The sequence below is a fragment of the Argiope bruennichi genome, chromosome 6 (assembly GCF_947563725.1).
Source record: "Argiope bruennichi chromosome 6, qqArgBrue1.1, whole genome shotgun sequence".
NCBI classification, from domain to species: Eukaryota; Metazoa; Arthropoda; class Arachnida; order Araneae; family Araneidae; genus Argiope; species Argiope bruennichi.
In genome coordinates, this window is record NC_079156.1 from 93,847,191 (window position 1) to 93,868,856 (window position 21,666).

At 26.6% G+C, this 21,666-nt stretch overlaps 1 protein-coding gene across 1 annotated transcript in view; it reads right to left on the reverse strand.

Moving 5' to 3' along the window:
* The window catches only part of LOC129971833 (fibroblast growth factor receptor 4-like), a 29,728-nt gene that overhangs the window by 6,086 nt on the left and 1,976 nt on the right, over nt 1–21,666 (reverse strand). Inside the window, exons 4-17 of the mRNA XM_056085808.1 lie at nt 19,926–20,118; nt 18,699–18,795; nt 15,601–15,847; nt 14,430–14,496; nt 12,645–12,876; nt 12,106–12,328; nt 11,565–11,603; nt 10,560–10,776; nt 9,310–9,426; nt 8,114–8,277; nt 6,673–6,774; nt 5,911–5,981; nt 3,263–3,303; nt 3,076–3,172 (exon numbers count right to left, since the gene is read on the reverse strand). Coding sequence (XP_055941783.1) covers nt 3,076–3,172; nt 3,263–3,303; nt 5,911–5,981; nt 6,673–6,774; nt 8,114–8,277; nt 9,310–9,426; nt 10,560–10,776; nt 11,565–11,603; nt 12,106–12,328; nt 12,645–12,876; nt 14,430–14,496; nt 15,601–15,847; nt 18,699–18,795; nt 19,926–20,118 — 1,907 coding nt within the window. The remainder of the gene's footprint in view (nt 1–3,075; nt 3,173–3,262; nt 3,304–5,910; nt 5,982–6,672; nt 6,775–8,113; nt 8,278–9,309; nt 9,427–10,559; nt 10,777–11,564; nt 11,604–12,105; nt 12,329–12,644; nt 12,877–14,429; nt 14,497–15,600; nt 15,848–18,698; nt 18,796–19,925; nt 20,119–21,666) is intronic.

Genomic DNA, 21,666 nt, shown 5'->3' on the forward strand with positions numbered 1-21,666 from the left:
AACTAGAAAGAATAAATATTATGAAATAAAAACAGAAGTGAAAATCTTACTACTGTGTTAATGTTTAGCAAAAGTACACTACTGAAAGTTTTGGCAGATGAATTTTAATTCTGTCATAACATTAAGCGTTACAAAGAATGTATCAAACTGAACTAAAAAATATTAAAATTAATGGGAAAAATGAAAAGAAATGGAATTGATATCATCCAAGAGGTAATTTTAAAAAATAATTAAAACACTTTTGTAAGATAATTGCTTTGAAAGACATGAACTTCAATTTCAGTAAACAAGTCATAATAATTACCCATTTGGTGACGGTTAAGCCTATTTTTATATTTGGTTAAAACTGTTTGAAGCATGCTTTCTGATTCATTTTATATCCCCATTCAGATAAATAAAAATTAAATGTTACCCCTTCTGAATAAAAAGGAGAAACCTGTCCAGAACATATTTAATAATATTTTGCAGCTCTCTTTGAAAAACTGAATTCAATGCAGCCATAAAAATGTTGCTGCTAATGTCATTCAAGGTAAAAATAGTTGGAGGGTCTCAGCGTATTAATCATATTAAAATTGCAGTAGTTTAACTACTGCAATATTAATATTTTAATGAAAAAAAAGAGATGATTTGGGATTAATCCTTTGCCTAAAATAAAAATAGACTTTCCGTTGCGTATTAACTAACTCAGTAAATGGTGCCGAGACCCTCCACTTATTTTTATCTTGAATGACGTTAACAGAAACAATTTAGGGCATGGGAAACAAGATTGAATAAGAAAGGACACCTTTTGTAAAAAATTTTTTGCTTGTCTGCTATGTTCTTTCCTTTTTTGTTTTCTTAACTGGTTATGAGAATTATTATATAGGTTATTTTATGTTATTGTATTTTTGCTTATTGGTGGTCGTATTGTTTTGTTTCTTTTCTGTAAAAATTGTGTATCTCTTAGGACTTAATTTCAGGGGATTTTCAGATCACGAGGGGTCAATACTGTTGGGCAAATGTCAGGATTCCTCACAGAAAAAAATCCTTTATTTGGAATCCCTGCCTGAGGGTGACCCTTGAGAAAGTCTTCAGGCCAAATTCTTATTTTATTTGGTTTATTTTTGATTCTAGTTTCCTATTAACTTGGTTTTTATTCCCAAATGTCTAGATTCATCTGTGTTTTAGTAGTAGCTGCATTTGCACTTTCTAAATACAATGGTGCTTTTTTGTTTTTTACTTTTTAGTTTGCTTCCAAAATAACTTTTTAGTTCTGTTTCTCTGTTTCCGAAATAATTTTAATTTTAGATTGTTTCAATAATAGGATTTAATTTCATAATGGTTATATTTTTGGTTACTTTGACTTAATGCAATGTCTATTAACTCTTATTTCTATAAATAATATTTATTGTTTGCACTTTTTGCAGTTTAATAATTATAGCTGTCATTCTCTTAGTTTTACTCTCGGTTCCAGATAAGTTTCAAAAGTCTTTTCAAAACACTTGACCAGCAATTATTATCTCTTGCATTTTCAATAAAGATATTTCTCATTTCCAAGTTATAAAAATACCAGTCATTAATTTGGAATTCATTTCCAATTATCTGATGTTTGCATGGGAGATTTCAAAGTAGCAAGTTATCTTTAAAACGACCAATCTTATTTAACCCCTTGCCTGCCGCGGGCGTATATATATATATATATATATATATATATATATATATATATATATATATATATATATATATATATATATATATATATATGTCTCCCTAAGTCAATGTGTTAACTGCCCCTGGCGCATATATACGTCTCACAACTATATACATATATATATATACGTGGCACTGAGGACCGAATCTCACAAGTTATCCTCGGCAGGTAAGGGGTTAATTGTTAAAAATGCAAAACAGAAATAAACTCCAAGGTGGTCAAAATGAAAACTGGCAGCGTTTTCTACACTTAAAAAAGGAATATGTGTATGTTTACAGTGCCCAAACAAATCCTTTACACATACAATCATGGGATTTGGCACAGGATATAGTAATAATAATTAAATGCACTTCAAAGTCCAAATTTTGAAATTTGATGTAGAAAATATTTAATGTTTTATGTTGTTTTGAACAATCTTTGGCAAGTACTTGTCAACTGTATTGTTATAACTATAGTAAAAGAAACTGTGCACCATTTAAGATAACAAACAATTGTTACATCTCTGATGGAATTTATTGATGGATTTAAAAAAATTAATCACTTTTTCAAAACTGTTTAAGAAGAACTAAAATTCTTACATCCAATATGTTAATTCTGTTTTTATCGCTTCAGGTGATTATTTGATCATTTCTTTCAAATTTAAAACAAGAATGATCAAAAGCAAGAAATTAGATTTTGAATAAACTGTTTTCCTAATGAGTTCAAAGATTTTCTTTGCAGATCGAAGGATCCATGCAAAAAGTACTGAATTAACAAGGAACCAAAATGAAGGAAATCAAAAATTTTTTATATAATTTCAATTCTAATAATAATATTTGCAACAAAATTTCTAATTTCATTATTTTTCTTTTAGAGTATTTTCATTTCAAATATTTGTTTTCCTTTTTATCCTCTGTAGTACTAAATGATACCACAATCAAGAAAAACAAATGGGTAAAATTATTATTATAAACTTTTTAGTTTGTTTCATTGCTTCAATTTATGTCATGATGACTAGGAGTTTTCTGGCATTTATTATGTTACAGGCAAAAGTATACATGTTCGCATATAGAAAAACTCTATAATAAGTTTCCATTTTACAAGAAAAGGATCTCAGATGACAAGTTGATATTTATAAGTAACATTTAAAAGGAAGATTAATTTAAACATAATTCAAGGATGAATTATTTGCATTAAGCAAAATAATTTATAATTATGACCACTACTGGCTATGGAATATTAACTAGGAATATTATATGCTATTATCTTCAATAATAACAACACCAACCGAAAGAGAGATTACAAACATCAGATAAAAAAATAGGTTTAGAAATAAGTGTTTAATTATTGAGTTTAGCTTAAAAATAAATTATCAAGAGTGATTACAAACAGTTATGTTAACTTACAATTCATCAAAGACACCTTTTGGTTGTGGAAGACGCATTCCCTGCATTACACGAGGCAAAATATCTCTAGTAGGAAGACTGACATATGGAGACCCACCTAAAATCATCAAAGTTTTCAGTTTAGAAAAATCAAAGCCAATTTATTTATATAATAAGCAAAATCTTTGATGCATCATAAATCGCTTACCCAATGTAAACAATTCCCATAAAAGTACACCAAATGCCCAACTGAAATGAATATAAAATCAGGAATAATTTCAATTAATATACAATATATATATATATATTTAATATACAAATACATTAAGAAAAGACCCGGAGGTAAATAACATAAGGATTAAATTCATAGTACATTCTTGAATTACAAAAGAAACAAAGCCATCTTTTAAGTTGAAATACTTGTAAAATTTTAAAAGAGCTGCATAAATGCTAAAATTATACACATTTTTAAAGAATGTTGTTTTCTTATTCTAAAGTCTTAACCTTTAGATTATGATCTGAAATACACCTTTTAAATAGGAATAGAGGCAGAAACAGGAACAAATTTGCCCTTTTATAGAGGTAAGATTTTTCCTCTTTAAACTTCAGTGAAGTTAACTTTTCTTATCCCTTTTCATCAGCATTAAACATTTTTATCTCTTGCTAGTAATATGAGCTGTTTTCTTTAAAATTGCTGAAAGTCCATTTTTGACAAAAAGTTAGTTAATGATAAGAATGAATGCACTCTACTATCAGCTTTTTATTTATAAACAATTCTCAAGAAAAAAATTTTTTTTCAAAAATTTGTTACTAGAATAAAATTATAAATAAATTACAAATACAATTATTTTGAAAGCGGTGTAAGTCCACTATCCGCAAAGACATAATATTTAGTTCAAAAATTATATCACAAAATATCTCTGCTTAATAACAATTATAAATAATGTAATATCCTACAGCAATATAAGCATTGGGCAAAATAAAGTTTAAAATTAACTTTAATGTGCCTTATACAATTCTCCCATAATATAAAAATTTTTGATCTTTATATCCTGGACATTTTTACCTACCAAATAATCCGATTCTGGAACTATTAAGACATCCAAAAGAAAAAAAGGAATTCATATTTTCCTAAAGATTATTATACCTTAGAACAACAGTTAGTACATAATATTATATTATAAGTTTGAAAGAGCTGAAAAATAAATTTATTTTACAAGAAACGAAACAAGACAATTTTGTTTTGACAAAACCTGTAGAAGGAAAAATTGCTAATAATTAAGAGGTAAATTGACTAAAGATATTTCAGATAAGGGTTTAAAAAAAACATATATACTTCTGTATAAAACTTCATTGTATGAAAACGCAGAGTTTAAAACACAAGATTTATTATCCCAAGGATGAAGAAGACCACAAAAATTTGAAAATATAATATTACCACCTTTATACCATAATGCCAATCCGATTACATCTAGAAAATTTAATGATACGATGGATCTATTATTCTATATTCTTCCAAAACATCATGACTACTTTTAGAAACTTTTTCGTAATGATAAGAAATAAAAGTGGCACATAATAATATAAAATTGTAATAATTTAAATGCATTACCTGAAGAAATATTGAAATAAAGCTTTTTAATTTTTTTTTGACATATTTAAAAAAAATTCATAAAAAATTAACCTGATTCAATTGAAATCTCACATTTAATATTTCATAAATGTATGATTTTCAAGTTTTGTTGACTTTGAAAGTGGTATAAGTCCATTTGAGGTCATCGAAAGTATACATTTTTTTTAACTGATACTTTGAAAATGATCATATTATAAACTTAAATAAATTTAATACTTAAAAAATCGCTTATAAAATGGGAGTACAATTATCAATTGATTGATTAGAAATACAGCAGATTAGTTTTAAATTCTAATGAATTAAGGGTATAATTAATTAATAGTCTATACGCAAATGGGAAAAATTTACACTGCTTGTAATAATACAATAAAATTATGGGGTGTGCATCCCAGAAAAAGAATATGACAAATTCAATAACCTTTTTTTCTTCTTTTAATATCTTTATTGAATTTTCATGTACATTTACAATTGATTTTTACTTCTTTACTTAAATTTTCCAATTATGAGCCAGTAGTGACATTTTTTAAAATGAAAATGGAGTTATGAAATATTATTTGCATGAAAACAGAGTCACATATGAAGGTACGGTGTAAAAAGACAAAACATAAGCGAATTTATATTACTTTTAAAGAGAAGTATCATTATAAAGTGAAAAAATAATGCCAAGCTCCAAGGACCATTTACTCTTGTTAAACCATTGATTATAACAAGGAGAGGGAAAAAAAATCATATTTTGCCTCAGCAACCATTTATCCTCATTAAGCCACTGCAAACTAAAGAATATAAGAAGTTGAATCTATATGATTCCATATAATTTAACTTCATTTTTCTAGCAACTTTTATTCACACAAAAGAAAAATTCACTTAAATAATAACCTTATCAGACCTTTGAAAGACCAATTTGGAATTATAAGATGTTACTTTTTGCTGTAACTTATTTAAGTTATATCAATTAAAATACTTAGAGAGTATAACATTTAAATAGTGTAGCATTACATTTTTAAATATTGCTTTAGACTTGTAGTATTTCAATTAATATGATAATAATACTAATTAATACTATTCAATATAAGAATGATATAATATTTAACGGAAAACAACATTATATTATCAAATCAGTGACACTTGCATGATACAAAATATCATAAATGTGAAAATATTTAAAGCTACTCTAAAATTAAAGGTAAGTGGATTCACTTCATTACTTTTAATGGAATACTTACACATCACTTTTACAGGTATAAGTATTAAGGTTCAAGACCTCTGGAGCTGTCCATCTCGTGTATAAAAGTTTCTGAAGAAATAACAAGATTTTATGAGGAAAAATATTATCAAACAATAAAATTGTGTATATTGTCTTTAGAAATTTTTTTTTTTTTTCTTTTTTTGAAGATAGCATAGAACTCAATATGATTAAAAGAAGATCTTCTCATATGTTTATCTAGTTACTTAAAATGTACTTTCAAACATTTGGAAATGCATTTAAATTAAGCATTACCTCATTCAGTTGGAGAAAATCTATTCAACATATAAGCATTCTAAAACTTGATCTTAGATTCAAATAAATACAATAGGAATGGCTATCCAATTCCTTTTAATGTAAATTTTTATAAACTGAATTTATTTAAATTAATTTGAAAATGAACTGTTTTAATAGTTATAGATATATTCATGCACTGCATGGTTAAAGATCCTAAAGAAATAATTTTAAAGCCCTTAATTCACTAGATGGATATACAACTGTCAAGGCATTCAGTAAAAAAAATTAATAAAAAAATCTTTGAACACGTTAGACATGAACTGTTTTATTGCAAGGCAGTTTTGTATTCAAAATGCTGTATACGATTTATTAAAACTATTTTACATTTACTTATTAATCAATTATTATTTAAAACTGGTCATGCATGCAAGGCATGTACGAAGAAAATTCTGAAAGTAGGAACAGAAAATAAAATTAAAAATACACATGAATTTGGAAAGCCTACCTTTCCAAGTGGATTGTAATAACCAAGGCCAAAATGCGCAACTTTTGGAATCGATCCTTCTGCAATAAGAATATTCCTGGCAGAAAGATGACGATGTAAAATCTGAAAATAAATTCATTAGAATCATTCAACTCTAAAGTTCATAAATCATGGGTGCTTGTGACAAAGCAAAAAAAAAAAAAAAAAAAAAAAAAAAAACCAGAAGTAAAAGTACAACATAACTAAAAACATTTGTTATGTACATTCACAAACGTATGCATTCATACAAATTTTCAGAAGAAAAATTATTACTAGAGGAATTTACATCATTTACATCTCATTTTATTTTTTGGTTTCTCCTCAGCATTTTTTGAAATGATTGTTGTTTAGCTTCCATTTTTGATGGAGAGGACTAAAATTCTGGGATCAATGGTAAATACAGGACTTCTGAATATATTCTGAATTACATGCCATGTTGAACTTTAAGGGTAAACAAAGTATGCAAAAATAAGTATTTTTTTTTTTTTTTTTTTTACAATGGAGCATTAACAATCACTAATGTAAAGTACAACTGTTTCAGGAAATCATAATCAATGAATCAAGAGTATATACCAGAAAAAGTGTACATATTGGAACTGGAAATGCTGAATGAAATACAAAATTACTCTGACAGAACTGCACAAATAACATCAGAGACATGTTTTGTTTCACATGTCAAGACTTTTATACACTTCTTTAGATTTGTTAATAATGCATATTATATGCCATGCTGTGTGTAACTTGCAATGGTAATAATTTATGCCGCTGTGATGCTATGTTATTACAAATTTATATTCCATGAAATTTTGTTGTGTACAACTTTTTCTTTTAATTCTGTGACAAAGAGCTCCTAATTTTTATTACCTTTTGCATTTGTGATTTCTTGATATATTATAAAAATAACTTGTTTCTGTACATGCAACATACTTTCAAATTTGGAAATGATATTTTGCTATGTCATGTATTTTCTTCGCAAACTATTAAAAGCCCAGTACAATTAGTATGACATTTAGATGTAATCAAAGCCTCTTAATTTTCCAATATAGTTAGATCATCAAATACACACAGTAATTCCTGTTAAAAATGAGGAATTGCAAGCTCAAAGAGAATGTTTCATAGAATGTAAAAGCTTCATAAGTTAGATAACTATTTAGATAAATAAGGTTGAAATTTTTGTTGCAAAAATCTTGAGAGAGACTTTCTAACAATAGCCTTACAAAAGCTTGGCATCTTTTTTAAACTTTCACAACATACAAATTTAAAATTTATTTTTCAACTTTAATTACTCTTAAATAAAATTGGATGATAAAAAAATCTAAATAATCACACCACAATTACTTCTGATAAGCACAAAAACCTTGGATGTATATGAGTATGACAAAATAAAATTAAATAGATTAAATTAAAAACTAATGCTACTTACACCTCTGTCAGCAAGGTGAGCCATTCCTTGAGCAATACCTGAAGCCAATTCCAATAGCAATGGTTCTGATAAACTACTCACTTTACCACCTGGTGGTTGTCTACTGCGAAGTAGTAAACCCCTTAGAGATGAGGGATGATGTTCAATAGCTACTTGTAGAACATCTATAAAAATTCAAATAAGCCTTAAAAAACAAATCCTTAAAAGAAAAGAAGATGAATTATAAAATTTTCAATTAGAAAAATAACATGATTTTTTCTTCCTAGTTTCTGAAATTATCTATCAAAAAACTATTTAAAGTGTTTTGTTTAAACCCTTTAAATCTTTCTTTTTATCAATCAATTTATCAATTTAGAAAATTGTAATTTTTTAAAAAAATCAGAGAACTAAGTTATTTGAAATATGCTGAACTAAGCATGTAAGTAAGTGACAATTTCTTAGGAATATAATACTATTTTTTGATATAAATTTATAATTAATAAGATTGTTCTTTTTGAATATATGTTACATTACATTATAAACATTATAACAACAATATAAATATACACTTTCACAAAAATTCTTAAATTCAGATTATCTTTGAAATATCTTATGACAAACTGATATTACACAACTATGTAAAAGCAATTTAAGACTCATTCGAGGATATTGTTGAAAATAATATATCAATTTTGTCATACTATGACTAGAAACTAAATTTTTAAGTAACCAATCATAATTTATGAAAAAATAATTTGTAATGGTGTAGTTTAATTCTAATTACTATGATTTGACCTTTTTCCTTTCATTAAGAAGAATCAATATTTTTGTTTAATATAAACCATCCTTTTTATTATCTTCACCTATTGTTTATTTGAAAGAATTTCTTTTTACATTCCATTAGACAATGACTTATTAATTTAAGTCTAAACCCGGAAGAAAGTAAATATAATACAATTCATTGGAGAAGATTGAATTTGCACTTTATTACAAAATCCAAATTGTATTATATAAATGAATAAGTCTGGGCAAATGTACAGGAATTAAAACTCTATGTACATAATACCCCCCCCCCCCACACACACACACTCTCCTCTCTTTTATGTCAGCAAGAATATGAGTAATATGTTAAAGACTATCTAGAGTTAAGATAAAAGTTTTAGAGAAAAATACACTCATGTAACTTTTAAAAATTAATTTTCAAAAGAAAGACATACCTCTCTCATCGCATGCTCCAAGAAATTCCACAACATTAGCATGAAATCCTACTCTAGACATCTGATCTAATTCACACAATAAGGCTCTCTTTTCTTTATCTCCTAATAAGGAAGGAGCTACAAAAGAAAAAAAAATATTACTTTGTTATGACTTAAGTTTATTTGACACAAAATTAGAAAGGTCAATGTGGCATTAAAAAACTAGCCACCTTCAACAACCAGAAGGCCTATTATATAAATTGTTCTAAAATTTCATAATTTAATTTGAAATAATGAAAATGCCACATTGACCAAAGAATTTTTTTCAATAAATATGGGTGAAAAGAAAACATGAAAAAAATAAAAAGTTTTGCACTTTTATTTTAAAAAAAGAAGTGTGAATAAAAATGAACTGCATTTTATTATAATACAAGAATCACTAATTGTAATAAAGAATTGAATTTAATTTTGTTAAGATTAGAGATGAAACAACATTGTGACAAAATTGTTATTATAAAAAGATATTTTGTTTCTGGTTTCACATACCAACACATAGACAACTAATAGTCGAATTTTTTTTATAGATTTGGTTTAAAATTTATCACAGATTAACAATTCCAGTACTATATGACATATTTCATGTACCGAGCTTGCTACAATTTTGAGTTATCATGTAAACATGGATGGACAGACATACTCCCACTGATGAAATATAGTTCTAAAATTATACAAAATTCTACAGTTTTGGTATGAAGACCACAAACTAATTTCCATTTGTTCAGCTTTTGCATTTTTCAGTTGTCATATTTATACACAACATTGCATACCAAAAATGATTCTTTTTAAAATTGTAAATAAAATTTTTTAATTTCAGGGGGATCTAAAATCTGAAAATTCATCAACACTTTGAGGTTGAATTTTCGAAATTTCAAAACTTTAACCTTTGTATTCTTATGCAATTAAGTAAAAATCAAACTGAAATTGTGAAATCATACTGAGGATACCTAGTAACTATTCTTATTAATGAATAAAGAGTCAAGCCTGGTAGCAAGTAAGCAACTTTTAATATTGAATTTTTGCAACTATAGTCAACATAGTTTATAGAGAATTATTTCACTTTCAAATTGAAGAAATTTATTTAGTGATATGATTGTCATATTAATGACTTATTGTAATTGGAGCAAAGGTGGTCATTTGCCTTGTTTCAAAGATATTTTATTTTAAGAAAAGAAATTATTTGAATAATTAGTAGAATTTCATATAGACCTTACCTTGCATATGTTGTACAACACAGGGAATGGACTGTGAACGCCTATGAACCACACCTTCCCGGACTTCTCCAAACTGACCAACACCCAAGACAGTTTGATGGACTACTAAATTACTTCTAGGTATTTGCCAATATTTCCCTCTCAAGGTTTCATAAACTTCCGAAAGGTCAGCATCTTCACTTAACTGTAACATACCCGGAACAAAGCCATTTTCATCCTTAAATAAATAAATAACAAAAAAAATCAACATTTTGAGGTTACAGGAATTTAAAATAAGAATAAGAAGAAGGAATAGTTTTCATAACTTCCTTGTCTACTAGAATCTGATTAATTCAAATAATTTTAAATTATTGATAAGGTTTCTCTGTTCTCTTGATTTGTTAGCTTAAATAATAATATTAAAATATCTACAATTTGAAATTATTTTGGTTAATGCAAAACCAAAATTAAGAAACTGAAGAAAATATTTTAATTTTTGAATTATTTTCATTAATTAAACTTATTCTTGCTTTATGCTCACTGTGCCAGTTCTGTTTTATATTATGTATTCAAAATGCAATAAAAAAATATCTGAATCTTTTTAAAAAGGTTTGAACATGTTAGTATATGAAAACTAAACTGTTTCTTCAGAAATTCCATTGCTTAACTGTATTATTCAAAGCACTACATACTAATTATTTATTATAGTTACTAATTTTTTAAATTATATTATCATCTTTTTATTAATGCTACTGACTATTTTACAAGCGATGTTACTTACCAAAATTGCCAAATTATAAAAAAGAATGTTCCTAACAGTTTCTAAAAATGCATATTTTCTTTTGTTATATTAATTTTTAGATCCAGGCTTCCTTATTTCAAAACCTTGGATAGATCAAATTTTTACTAGGGTTCTGTCAGCTTCAAATCAGCCGAGTTTCATCATATTTAAATTATACAGAAATGAACAAATAAAAACAGAAGTATTCTAAATGTTAAAAAGTTAACTTCAATTTAAAATCCTACCTTTTCTAATGGGAAATAATCGCTAAGATCCGAAGTCAGCTTGTAAAATAAATGCACATATATGTACTAACAAATCTTAGATAAAAAAAATTTAAAAAAAAGTTTTTAATGTATTATAAAAATAAATGTTTGTATATTTTTAGCATGAAATATAATGAATAAATTTAAATAAAATTAGATTTCATATAAGTAATTTTAGAAGTAACTTTATAGAACTGTCTCTTTATCAGCTATATAGTAGAATGATTTATGATTTTCATTTATTATACAATCTTTCCATCTTAACAAAATTGTTCAGTATGAAAAAAAAAAAAGCATATACAATTAATTTTTTTATAGTCCAAAATATGATTTTGATTAGACATGATTAAGTAAACATAAATTACATGAACATATCCAAACAGTTCCAATATTTACTTATATAATGCAATATTTTAAAACATTGAATAGAATTTACTAAACAATTAAAACATGCAAATAAAAAAATAGGAATGAGAATTATAGAACAGCAGAAACATATTATAAAAATATTGACTCTTACTCCTTCATGAACTCTCAAAACCATCTCATCAGATGGTCGCCTCTTCCCATAGTGTCTTCGGAGCAAAAAGTACAGAATCACAGACAAAACTAAGAGAAATCCACATACACCAATGGCAGCAGATAGTATAACAGATACGGTAGAACTTGTTTGGGCTAAAATGATTTTAGATTTCCAATAAGTGAAAAATAAAATTACCGTAAAGCTTTCTATAACATTTATGCTAAATACATAAATATATTATAGTGGATTTGGGCTAATTCTAATTCATTAGCAATTTTCAGGGGTGTTTGTGGGACCCCAAAAACTCCTTCATGAACTCTCAAAACCATCTCATCAGATGGTCGCCTCTTCCCATAGTGTCTTCGGAGCAAAAAGTACAGAATCACAGACAAAACTAAGAGAAATCCACATACACCAATGGCAGCAGATAGTATAACAGATACGGTAGAACTTGTTTGGGCTAAAATGATTTTAGATTTCCAATAAGTGAAAAATAAAATTACCGTAAAGCTTTCTATAACATTTATGCTAAATACATAAATATATTATAGTGGATTTGGGCTAATTCTAATTCATTAGCAATTTTCAGGGGTGTTTGTGGGACCCCAAAAACTCCTTCATGAACTCTCAAAACCATCTCATCAGATGGTCGCCTCTTCCCATAGTGTCTTCGGAGCAAAAAGTACAGAATCACAGACAAAACTAAGAGAAATCCACATACACCAATGGCAGCAGATAGTATAACAGATACGGTAGAACTTGTTTGGGCTAAAATGATTTTAGATTTCCAATAAGTGAAAAATAAAATTACCGTAAAGCTTTCTATAACATTTATGCTAAATACATAAATATATTATAGTGGATTTGGGCTAATTCTAATTCATTAGCAATTTTCAGGGGTGTTTGTGGGACCCCAAAAAATCCCCGGAAACTTTTACGGACTTACTACCGACATTTTGCAGTTTCGAGAGGGGGGGGGGGAGAGAAATGAAAAATTACGATTATTAAGTATTGAATGACCTAATTATAAAAGTTCAATGAATTACTTTTTTTGCAAAATTAATAACCATTAATTTTGCAAAATTAAGACCTTTGAACCCAGGTCACGTGATCGCACATCTGGTCGAACGAAGTCTCTCCCTTTTTTTTCTGCCGCGCCTACTTGCCGAAAAGAATCCAGAAGAGAATGTCCGAGAACCGGGGGAATGAGTCATAACTCGCAATAAGGAAAGAACAAAAAAGAAGTTTTTTCCCCCCTTTTCACGCATTATCACTGCCTTTGGAGAAAGAAAGGAAAAATTTTCACCACACACACTGACCTTGCGCTTTCTGCTTTCAAAGCAAACAAAATTACCCAGATCAAAATAAATAATTCATTATTATTCCTACTTCCTTTTGAACGACGATCCCCGGAATTTCCGGGTATCGAAGTTCAAAATCCCCAGAATTCCGGGGTTTCCCCGGAGCACAAACACCCCTGAATTTTAACTTTCTCTTGTGGCCTAAATGGTTTTTTTTATTGACATAACATTAATGCACCATTCTTATTTAATTTATTTTACTTTAAATTAAAACTTAAAATAGATAAAAAAAAAAAAAATTTCATTCCTAAATTGTTTTTGTATTTTAAATATGTCTTTATCTCGAATGAATGATAATTTAAGGCATTTTTTTTAGTATTTTATTTTTGTATAATGTATTCAATCAAAAGAAAAATTCAAAAAAACTTAATTTTTAGAAATTTTTAATGTACTATTGTGAATATAGTGAATTCTACTGCTTTTTTTTCAATGTACGATAGTTATATTTGAAATGCTTATGCATTATTTAGTTACTAAAACTATTATTTAATGAAAGAAATTATTTAAAAAATTCAAATTATAATTCTTATTACTCTATTTATTACTGTTTGCTATGTTTCATAGATTAAAATTATTAAATAATAAAAAATAAATTTTTACTGATATTTCTAATTTAGAAATTGTAATTTTTTTCTTGCTGCACTTATATCCAGATCTAGTTTTTCTTAATTTGAATTTTGCGATATACCAAATATTTCTTATGATTCTATCAACTTTGGACAAAATTCCACTAAATAAATGTTACAAGGAAAAATGGTTTGAAAAACTTTAGTTAAACTTTAAATGTTTAGTTAAACTAAACATGCCTAACGACACATTTTTTTTTATAAATTACCACATAAATATCTATCTAGTTTGTTTATACATAATACACAAATAATGCCTTAAAATATATTTTATACAACTAAGCATAAAATATGGTAATAAACATGGCAAAAAAGAGGGAAGAAAACATATTACCTCTTGAAACACCAGGAATTCCATCATCAAGAGTTGATCGTAATGGGGAATATGACACTTTAGTTACCTAATTACAATTTAATAAGAATTACTCTCTAAAAATTTAAACTAAAATAATGTTTTACAGAATAAAAACATTTTTCTTTTTTTAAATTTTGAAAAAAGAAATAAGAGAGAATATTTTCCTTACTTATAAATTTCCTTTACATTAAATTGCAAAAGGATACGATTAAGTAATTTGGATAAAAGATTAAATTTATCTTATTCATATAAATAAAATTATTTTAAATATAGTTGCAATTATCAAAATTTGCCCAGAGTGAATGAAATATTTCCTGCTTTTCTGTCAAAATATAAATTTATTTGCAATTCTCATTATGTAGAAGAAATCTGATTCATTTACTGATTTCAAAGTAATCAATCCCACGAAAACAAGAGCTTCCAGTAGTAAAGATTATCTTTCAAATCTATTCAACAATTCTAACTAACAATCAAGCTAAGGTAAACCTCTTCCATCATTCTAAGGCTTGATTGGAAGAGCTTAGACCAAAATCATAATATTCTCTGACTTTCAAGCCATCTTACTTCATTAAACACCATGTACAAGAAAAAGAAAAAAGAAAAAAACCCTTGGATTTTTACAAAAATAAATATTAATCAATAATTACTTTTTGTTTAGAGAAATATCACCAAATTTGACAGCAAAGCTGACAAAAATATTATTAATTCGGAAACTTTCATCTAGAAGAATATTAACTCATCATATTTGATTCAGCTTTCATCTCATGATATTGATTGAAACTTTCATCTAGAAGAATATTAACTCATGATATTTGATTCAGCTACACTCTATTTTAATCATTTTTTTTTTTTTTTTTTCCTCAATCTGCATTTTATACTTCGAAGCCTATTGTGACATAATTATATAATTTTAAACAAACTTTTTTCAAAATTTGTAATAACATGATTCATCTCGCTATTAATATTTGCTTTAGTCTTTTAGACAGTAATTTTAAAATGTTAAACGATTCTTTTTCATACAAATGGGATTTATCTATTTACAGTAATCTATTTTTCAGATGTTTTTTTTTTACACACTTAAGCATTTTATAAATATCATAAGAATAAGAATAATTAGAAAAAAAAGCATGGAGATAAATCAGAAACTAACTTCATTTAAAGAACTAACAACTCCAACCAAAACTTCATAATCTTTTTCTTCTGATAATGGAGCATTAAAATATCCATTATAAGTTCTTCCATCACCAACAGTGAAGGTTTTATTTGCTTGTTCAGGAGTAAGATTGGCTGCAATATAATAAGGCAAGCCAATTTCTTGTGAAGTAGAATAATTGCTAAGTTCCTCAGGGTTAAAAAGTATTATGTTTCTTTTCTGCACAGGAACAACAAAGTAACTTCTAAAAAAATAAGAAAACATTAAATAAAATAAAAACATAGTGAAAAATTTCAATATAATTAACCACTTGACAATTTTGTCTGAAGGCCATTCGAGTGCAGGAAATGATATTTTTCAGATTTACCTTAATCCCACTGGAGCAACTTATTTTTTTTATATAATCCACTGATTGTAATTTTCATTTCTTTTATTTTGAAATGCTTATGAACAGTTGGATGTGGTTTTCATTAAAGACAAAACTGCAAAACAAGATAAGATGTTTTCTGGATCAAGTATTCTTTCATTTCTCTTACAAGAGAAAATGCATATATCTTATTTTCACAAACCGTTGTAACATAAACTGCAGATACTATTTCTTTTGAATTTGTTAAACTAAAATAAGAATTAGTGATAGTTAATAGCAAAAGAAATCCAAATGTTAGATCAGATATTATGAATGTGAAATTTCTCTAAATGATTCAGATAGGAAAGTTCTTCAGCAGACTTTTCTAGTGATGATAATACAAAATATTTAAATGACTCAATTTGGAAATTTTAATAACTTTACATTTAGCATACAGTATTGATAAGATAATAATGTTATGTTACATATATTTATATTATTTTCTAACATTTATCTTTGTACTCTTTCCGGTAAATTAATTTTTCTGGAAAAAAAATTCAACCTTAAATAAAATGTCATTTTTTCCCCACAGTAAATAAAAGTTATCATATTTTCTTTTATATATATATATATTAAAGCAACTTTAGCTGCTATGCTGAATTAAACAGCTGATCTGAGTTTTTTAGAATCATTTTGAATATAAAATTTTATATTAGAAGATAAAATTTTTGAATATAATATTTGTTTTAAAAAAATATGTTTATTTTTTACCACAATATAGCAGTAAAAATAAACTTTCAAATGGCTAATGCTATGAAATTTCTTATTACAATGTAAAATTCATCTTTTCTTTTTCTAAAACTTAAAAGTATGTATATTTAACACTAGACACCAATGGTTTTCTTTATAAAACTGGTTTTTTACAACTTCAATATTTTTACAAGAAATATAGAACCACTATTTTGACAGATAATACAAAATTTAAGGAATCACCTTATCAACAATTACATCAAAAACAAAATCTACAATAAAAAAAATCACCAAAATTTTGCATAACTACAAAAAACAACTTAGATTTTTAGCATCGAACAATGTATAAACTATTGAAAGTTTCTTGCAAAAAATTTCTTAACCTTTTTTTTATTCTAAAAAGAGCTTGCAATGTTTCTTTCTTTTAAATATTAAATTATACACATGGGTATAATCATCAGTAAAATTTTTAGGGTATAAAAAAAAGTTTTAAAAATGCAGGTTATAATATAAATTTCATGAATGCAGCTGTAACATAATAATTTAATCAACAAAACGGAGAAAATAAATGATTAGAAATAAAATTTTTGAAAATAAATATTCAATGTACAGGGTGGACAAAAAGTTTGTAAAAACTTTAAAAATTCATAAAAACCCAAAAAAATAATCAGAATAAAAAAATGGTTTGCAAGTTTAGCATTGATATGTCACAGGATTTTTTTCAAGACAAGACAAAATTTTTTAAACAACCGACAGATGGTGCTGGTATGAACGACTAAGTTGGAAATATGTAAATGAGACAGGCGATTCTAAATAATTATGCTCTTGATCCAAAATAGCAGTCCTGCCATGAACTTTTACCGTCGGATACCATAGAGAGAGAGAAGAATTTGAGAAGTGGGCTCTCCAAAATTGAGCAATATCCCTCCTGGTTCTTTAAAATCTTGTGGAATAGTGATGCTCCTTTTTCACTCCATCAAATCCACGAGTGTACACTGAGAAATCACTGCATTCCCCCAAAGTCACAGTGAGGTGTGGGTCCATAGGTTCATTCATGATAGAACCCATCTTCTTTAAGACACAGTGTCCAGTAAATGGGTGGAAAACAGTGAAAGTAAATGTTCAGGGTTATTTAATGCTTCTGCGCGAAAAGGTTGTTCCATTTTTGCATGAAAAAAAGCGTCTTCTACCGTTACATTTATGCAAGATGGAGCAACAAGTCTCGCTGCTACTTCAGTCAAGGAATTCCTGATATAGACATTCAGAGAAGAACGAATCATTAGCAGATGTTGTAACTTTCCATGGCCTCCTCAGTCTCTAGATTTAAGACTCAGAAGTCAAAAGACTTTTGGTTATGGGGAAATTTAAAATCCTGGGTGTACTGATCCCTTATGGGATCAACACACCCAAGATTTTAAATTCTGTTCGGAATTGGAATCTATCTGTTCTATATATCATCTAATCTGTTCGGAATTGAAAAAAGCAATGCACCAAGAGCTGTCATGTGTACAGACAGACATGCTGCTTGCCACCGTTGCTGGATTTTTGACACATCTGTAATATGTTATCACCTGTGGTGGTGGACATGTGGAACACATATTGCTATAATAAATTATTTGTATTTTTGTTATTTGCATGTCTTTTCATCCCTTATGCACAAAATGTCACTTATTGGCTGTTTTTGAATTTTTTTTTCTTACCTTAAAAAAAAATCCTGTGACTTATTGATGCTAAACCAGCAAGTTTTTTATTTTGCATAATTTTCCAGATTTTATAAATTTTTTAACTTTTTACAGACTTTTTGCCCACTCTGTACTTACATATACAAATCAAAAAATTTCTAATAATTTTAATTTTTTCTAACTAATAATTTAAAAAATAACATTTCATAACTAAACATTTTGCTTCTATTTAAAAGCTGAAAAGGCAAGGGAAAAAAATGTAAATCAGAAATTTCTGAGAAAATTTATAGAAAAAAAATTCCAGAAGTTCGACTTACGTAATAGGACCTTTATCACTTAAGCCAACAGGTATATTCACTAGCATAGTCTTTCCATTTTTTTCTAATATTTCTACTGGTGGTGGTTCTTCTGGATCTACAAATAAAAATCAAATCACAGTAATGGCAAATTTGTTGAAAATAATATATTTAAAGATGAACACATCCCCTCTCTCCCACTCTTTAACATCCCTTCTCTCCCACAAAAAAAAAAAAAAAAAAAAAAAAAAAAAAAAAAAAAAAGAGTGGGGGAAGGGTTAAAGTAATTTATCAGAAATAATAATACATAATTCAAGTTTCTGACAAACTCCTACACCAAATGGGTAAAGATTTTGCTTTTATAACTTTGAGCCATAAAGAATGAATATTTACCATAAATAATTAAAAAAATTTGATAAACAATTTATGACTTTTAATCTGGAGAATTTTCATCTTGAGGTTATTAGAAAATATTTAGATAAATATGAGTTAATTCTTTAGAGCAAACAAATACACGCACATGCAAATAAAGCTGGCTCAGTCTATTTGAAGTTAAACTATAGACAATAATCCAAAAGAGGCAGGCTCAAAATGTTTAGAGTCTCCAAAGTACACTACATGGTTAACTCAATTTTACAACACATGAATGCATGTACCTACACATACAAAGAAATCTTCTGTTCAGGCAGAAATTGCTTTAACACTTTTAATATAAATGTACTAAATTTATTTGATTTTTATGCAAGACTCTTGCAAGATTACATGCAAGAAAAAATATTTGTAGGAAAAAAAATGACGAAATAAGAGGAAAATTTAAAAGTTAATATATTAGATTGCTCAAACAAAATTGATGGTTAAAAAAAATTTTAACATTTAAAAATTAGTTTTCTTAGAAATGGGGATAAATATGAATGTATTATCTAGTTTAATACATATTTGAAGCCTACTTCTATTTTTTATTCATAATTATTATAGCTAAATGGTGAAAGGTTCAACCTACAAGTCAGTTAATCTTTTGCATTTTTGAAGTATGAACAATTAGCAATAATAATAACAATAATAATAAAAACATAATAAAAATGGAAAGATAAGCAACTAAGACAAGAAAAATAATTAAGAAGAATGCAGAAACAATAAACAGTTATATAAACTATTAACTTAATTAACTTAATATCAGAAAATTATTATCCAGTTAATAAATAACCAAATGATGATTTTACATAATGTTATCAGATTATAAAGCATTACCTCCAACTTCAGTCCAAACTATTTTAGTAGTTGGATCAGTTCGACCATCACTTGTGACAGCCCAAACACTGATGTTGTATTTGGTGCCTGGATGCAAGCCAACAAGATCAGTACGGCTTGAACTATTAGAAAAGGTCCATTCGTTCTGTTTCAAAATATCTGTTCCAAATGATTGTAGAGGATAGGCAGAGACCTAAGGAAATAATATCAAAGAAAAACTTTATGACAAAAAAATTAAGGAAAAATCATATTCTTATTAAAAAACTATTCATTAAATGGTATTTTTGATCTTTCGATAAAAATTTTTATATAAAATTCTATATAGCCTTAATCTTATTTGACAAAGCTAAGGAAATCTGCAATAAGTTCTTTCATTTAAAACTAATTGATATATCTGAAATATCTGATAAAAATATATATTCTTTATTTCCAGGTCGATTTTTGAAAATATGCTTATTAATTTAATATAAAAAGTTTTTATGTTGAAATTATATGCATTTTTATTATTATGTGCATTTTAAAAGACTTTCACATTTAAAAGGTTTTCATATTATACAAAACTTTCTTATTGTTTGTAAATTTATTTTTAATTCACATGCAGTGCATAAAACTTATTTTAATTTCAAAGGTTCTCTTATTTATAATTCAGTTGTAAAATAGTTCCACTCAGGATGAAATTGTCTAGTTTTTATGAATAAGAAACCTGATTTCATTAATTACATAACAATTTCATTAAAACCTTACTTATATATAAGACTTTTTTAAGCAAAATTTTAATTTTGCATCAAATATAAAAAAATAAATAAGAATCTATTTAATATCAGGATTCAATAGAATCTCAACATTTGTGTGAACGAATGCTTTGTCAATAATTGATTTTTATTGCAACAGTTTATTTTGTATTAAATATTACAATAAACAAAATTTGTGTATTTTCTGTAATTTTATTTACAATAAATGGACTTTGAAAAGTTTTTTTAACTAATAAAAAAGAAACGACAGAAGATTTTTAAAAAATTAAATAAAAATATGAACAAATAAAGGTAGACCAGTTAAAAGCATCGTTGTTGCCTATTAATGGAATTTCTATATAGTTTTTATTTTATTAAATTTTTGAAAATAAATAAAATTTGATGGAAAAATTGTACAGAATGGAAATTTGTATCATTCAAAAGGAAAACAAATTTATTAAGATGGAATGAATATATATCTATTAGGTTAGACTCTGAAATTATTGTGCAAAAATGATAAAATTTCCATTAATTTCAAATTGATTAAATATTTATTTAATTAAATTTTGCATTTTGAAAAGTCGCCAGCATTTTTTTTTCAACATAAATAATAGGTGTGCTAAGTTTGATTGCATTTAATCGTTTAGAAGGAGACATAGAACATACATAAATAGCCAAAATTAAGCTATTATTTATGGTAAAAATACAAAATAAATAAATAATAATAATAATAATTTTATCAAGCAGTTTTAGAAGTTTATGGTTTTTGAAGAAATTTGACTGTAATAAACAATTTAAAAAACAGTATTTTTACTAAATTAAATAAACAGTTATTCGTAACTTTTAAAGTATAACACAAAATAAAATATATGAAGCAGCAATATATGCACAACTAAAAAATAAATAAAAATACATATCTAATTTAAAATACATATAATTTAAAAAACTATTCTCATTTAATAGAAATGGCAATACTGAAGATAAAATTAAATTTCTCTTATATGTAGAAA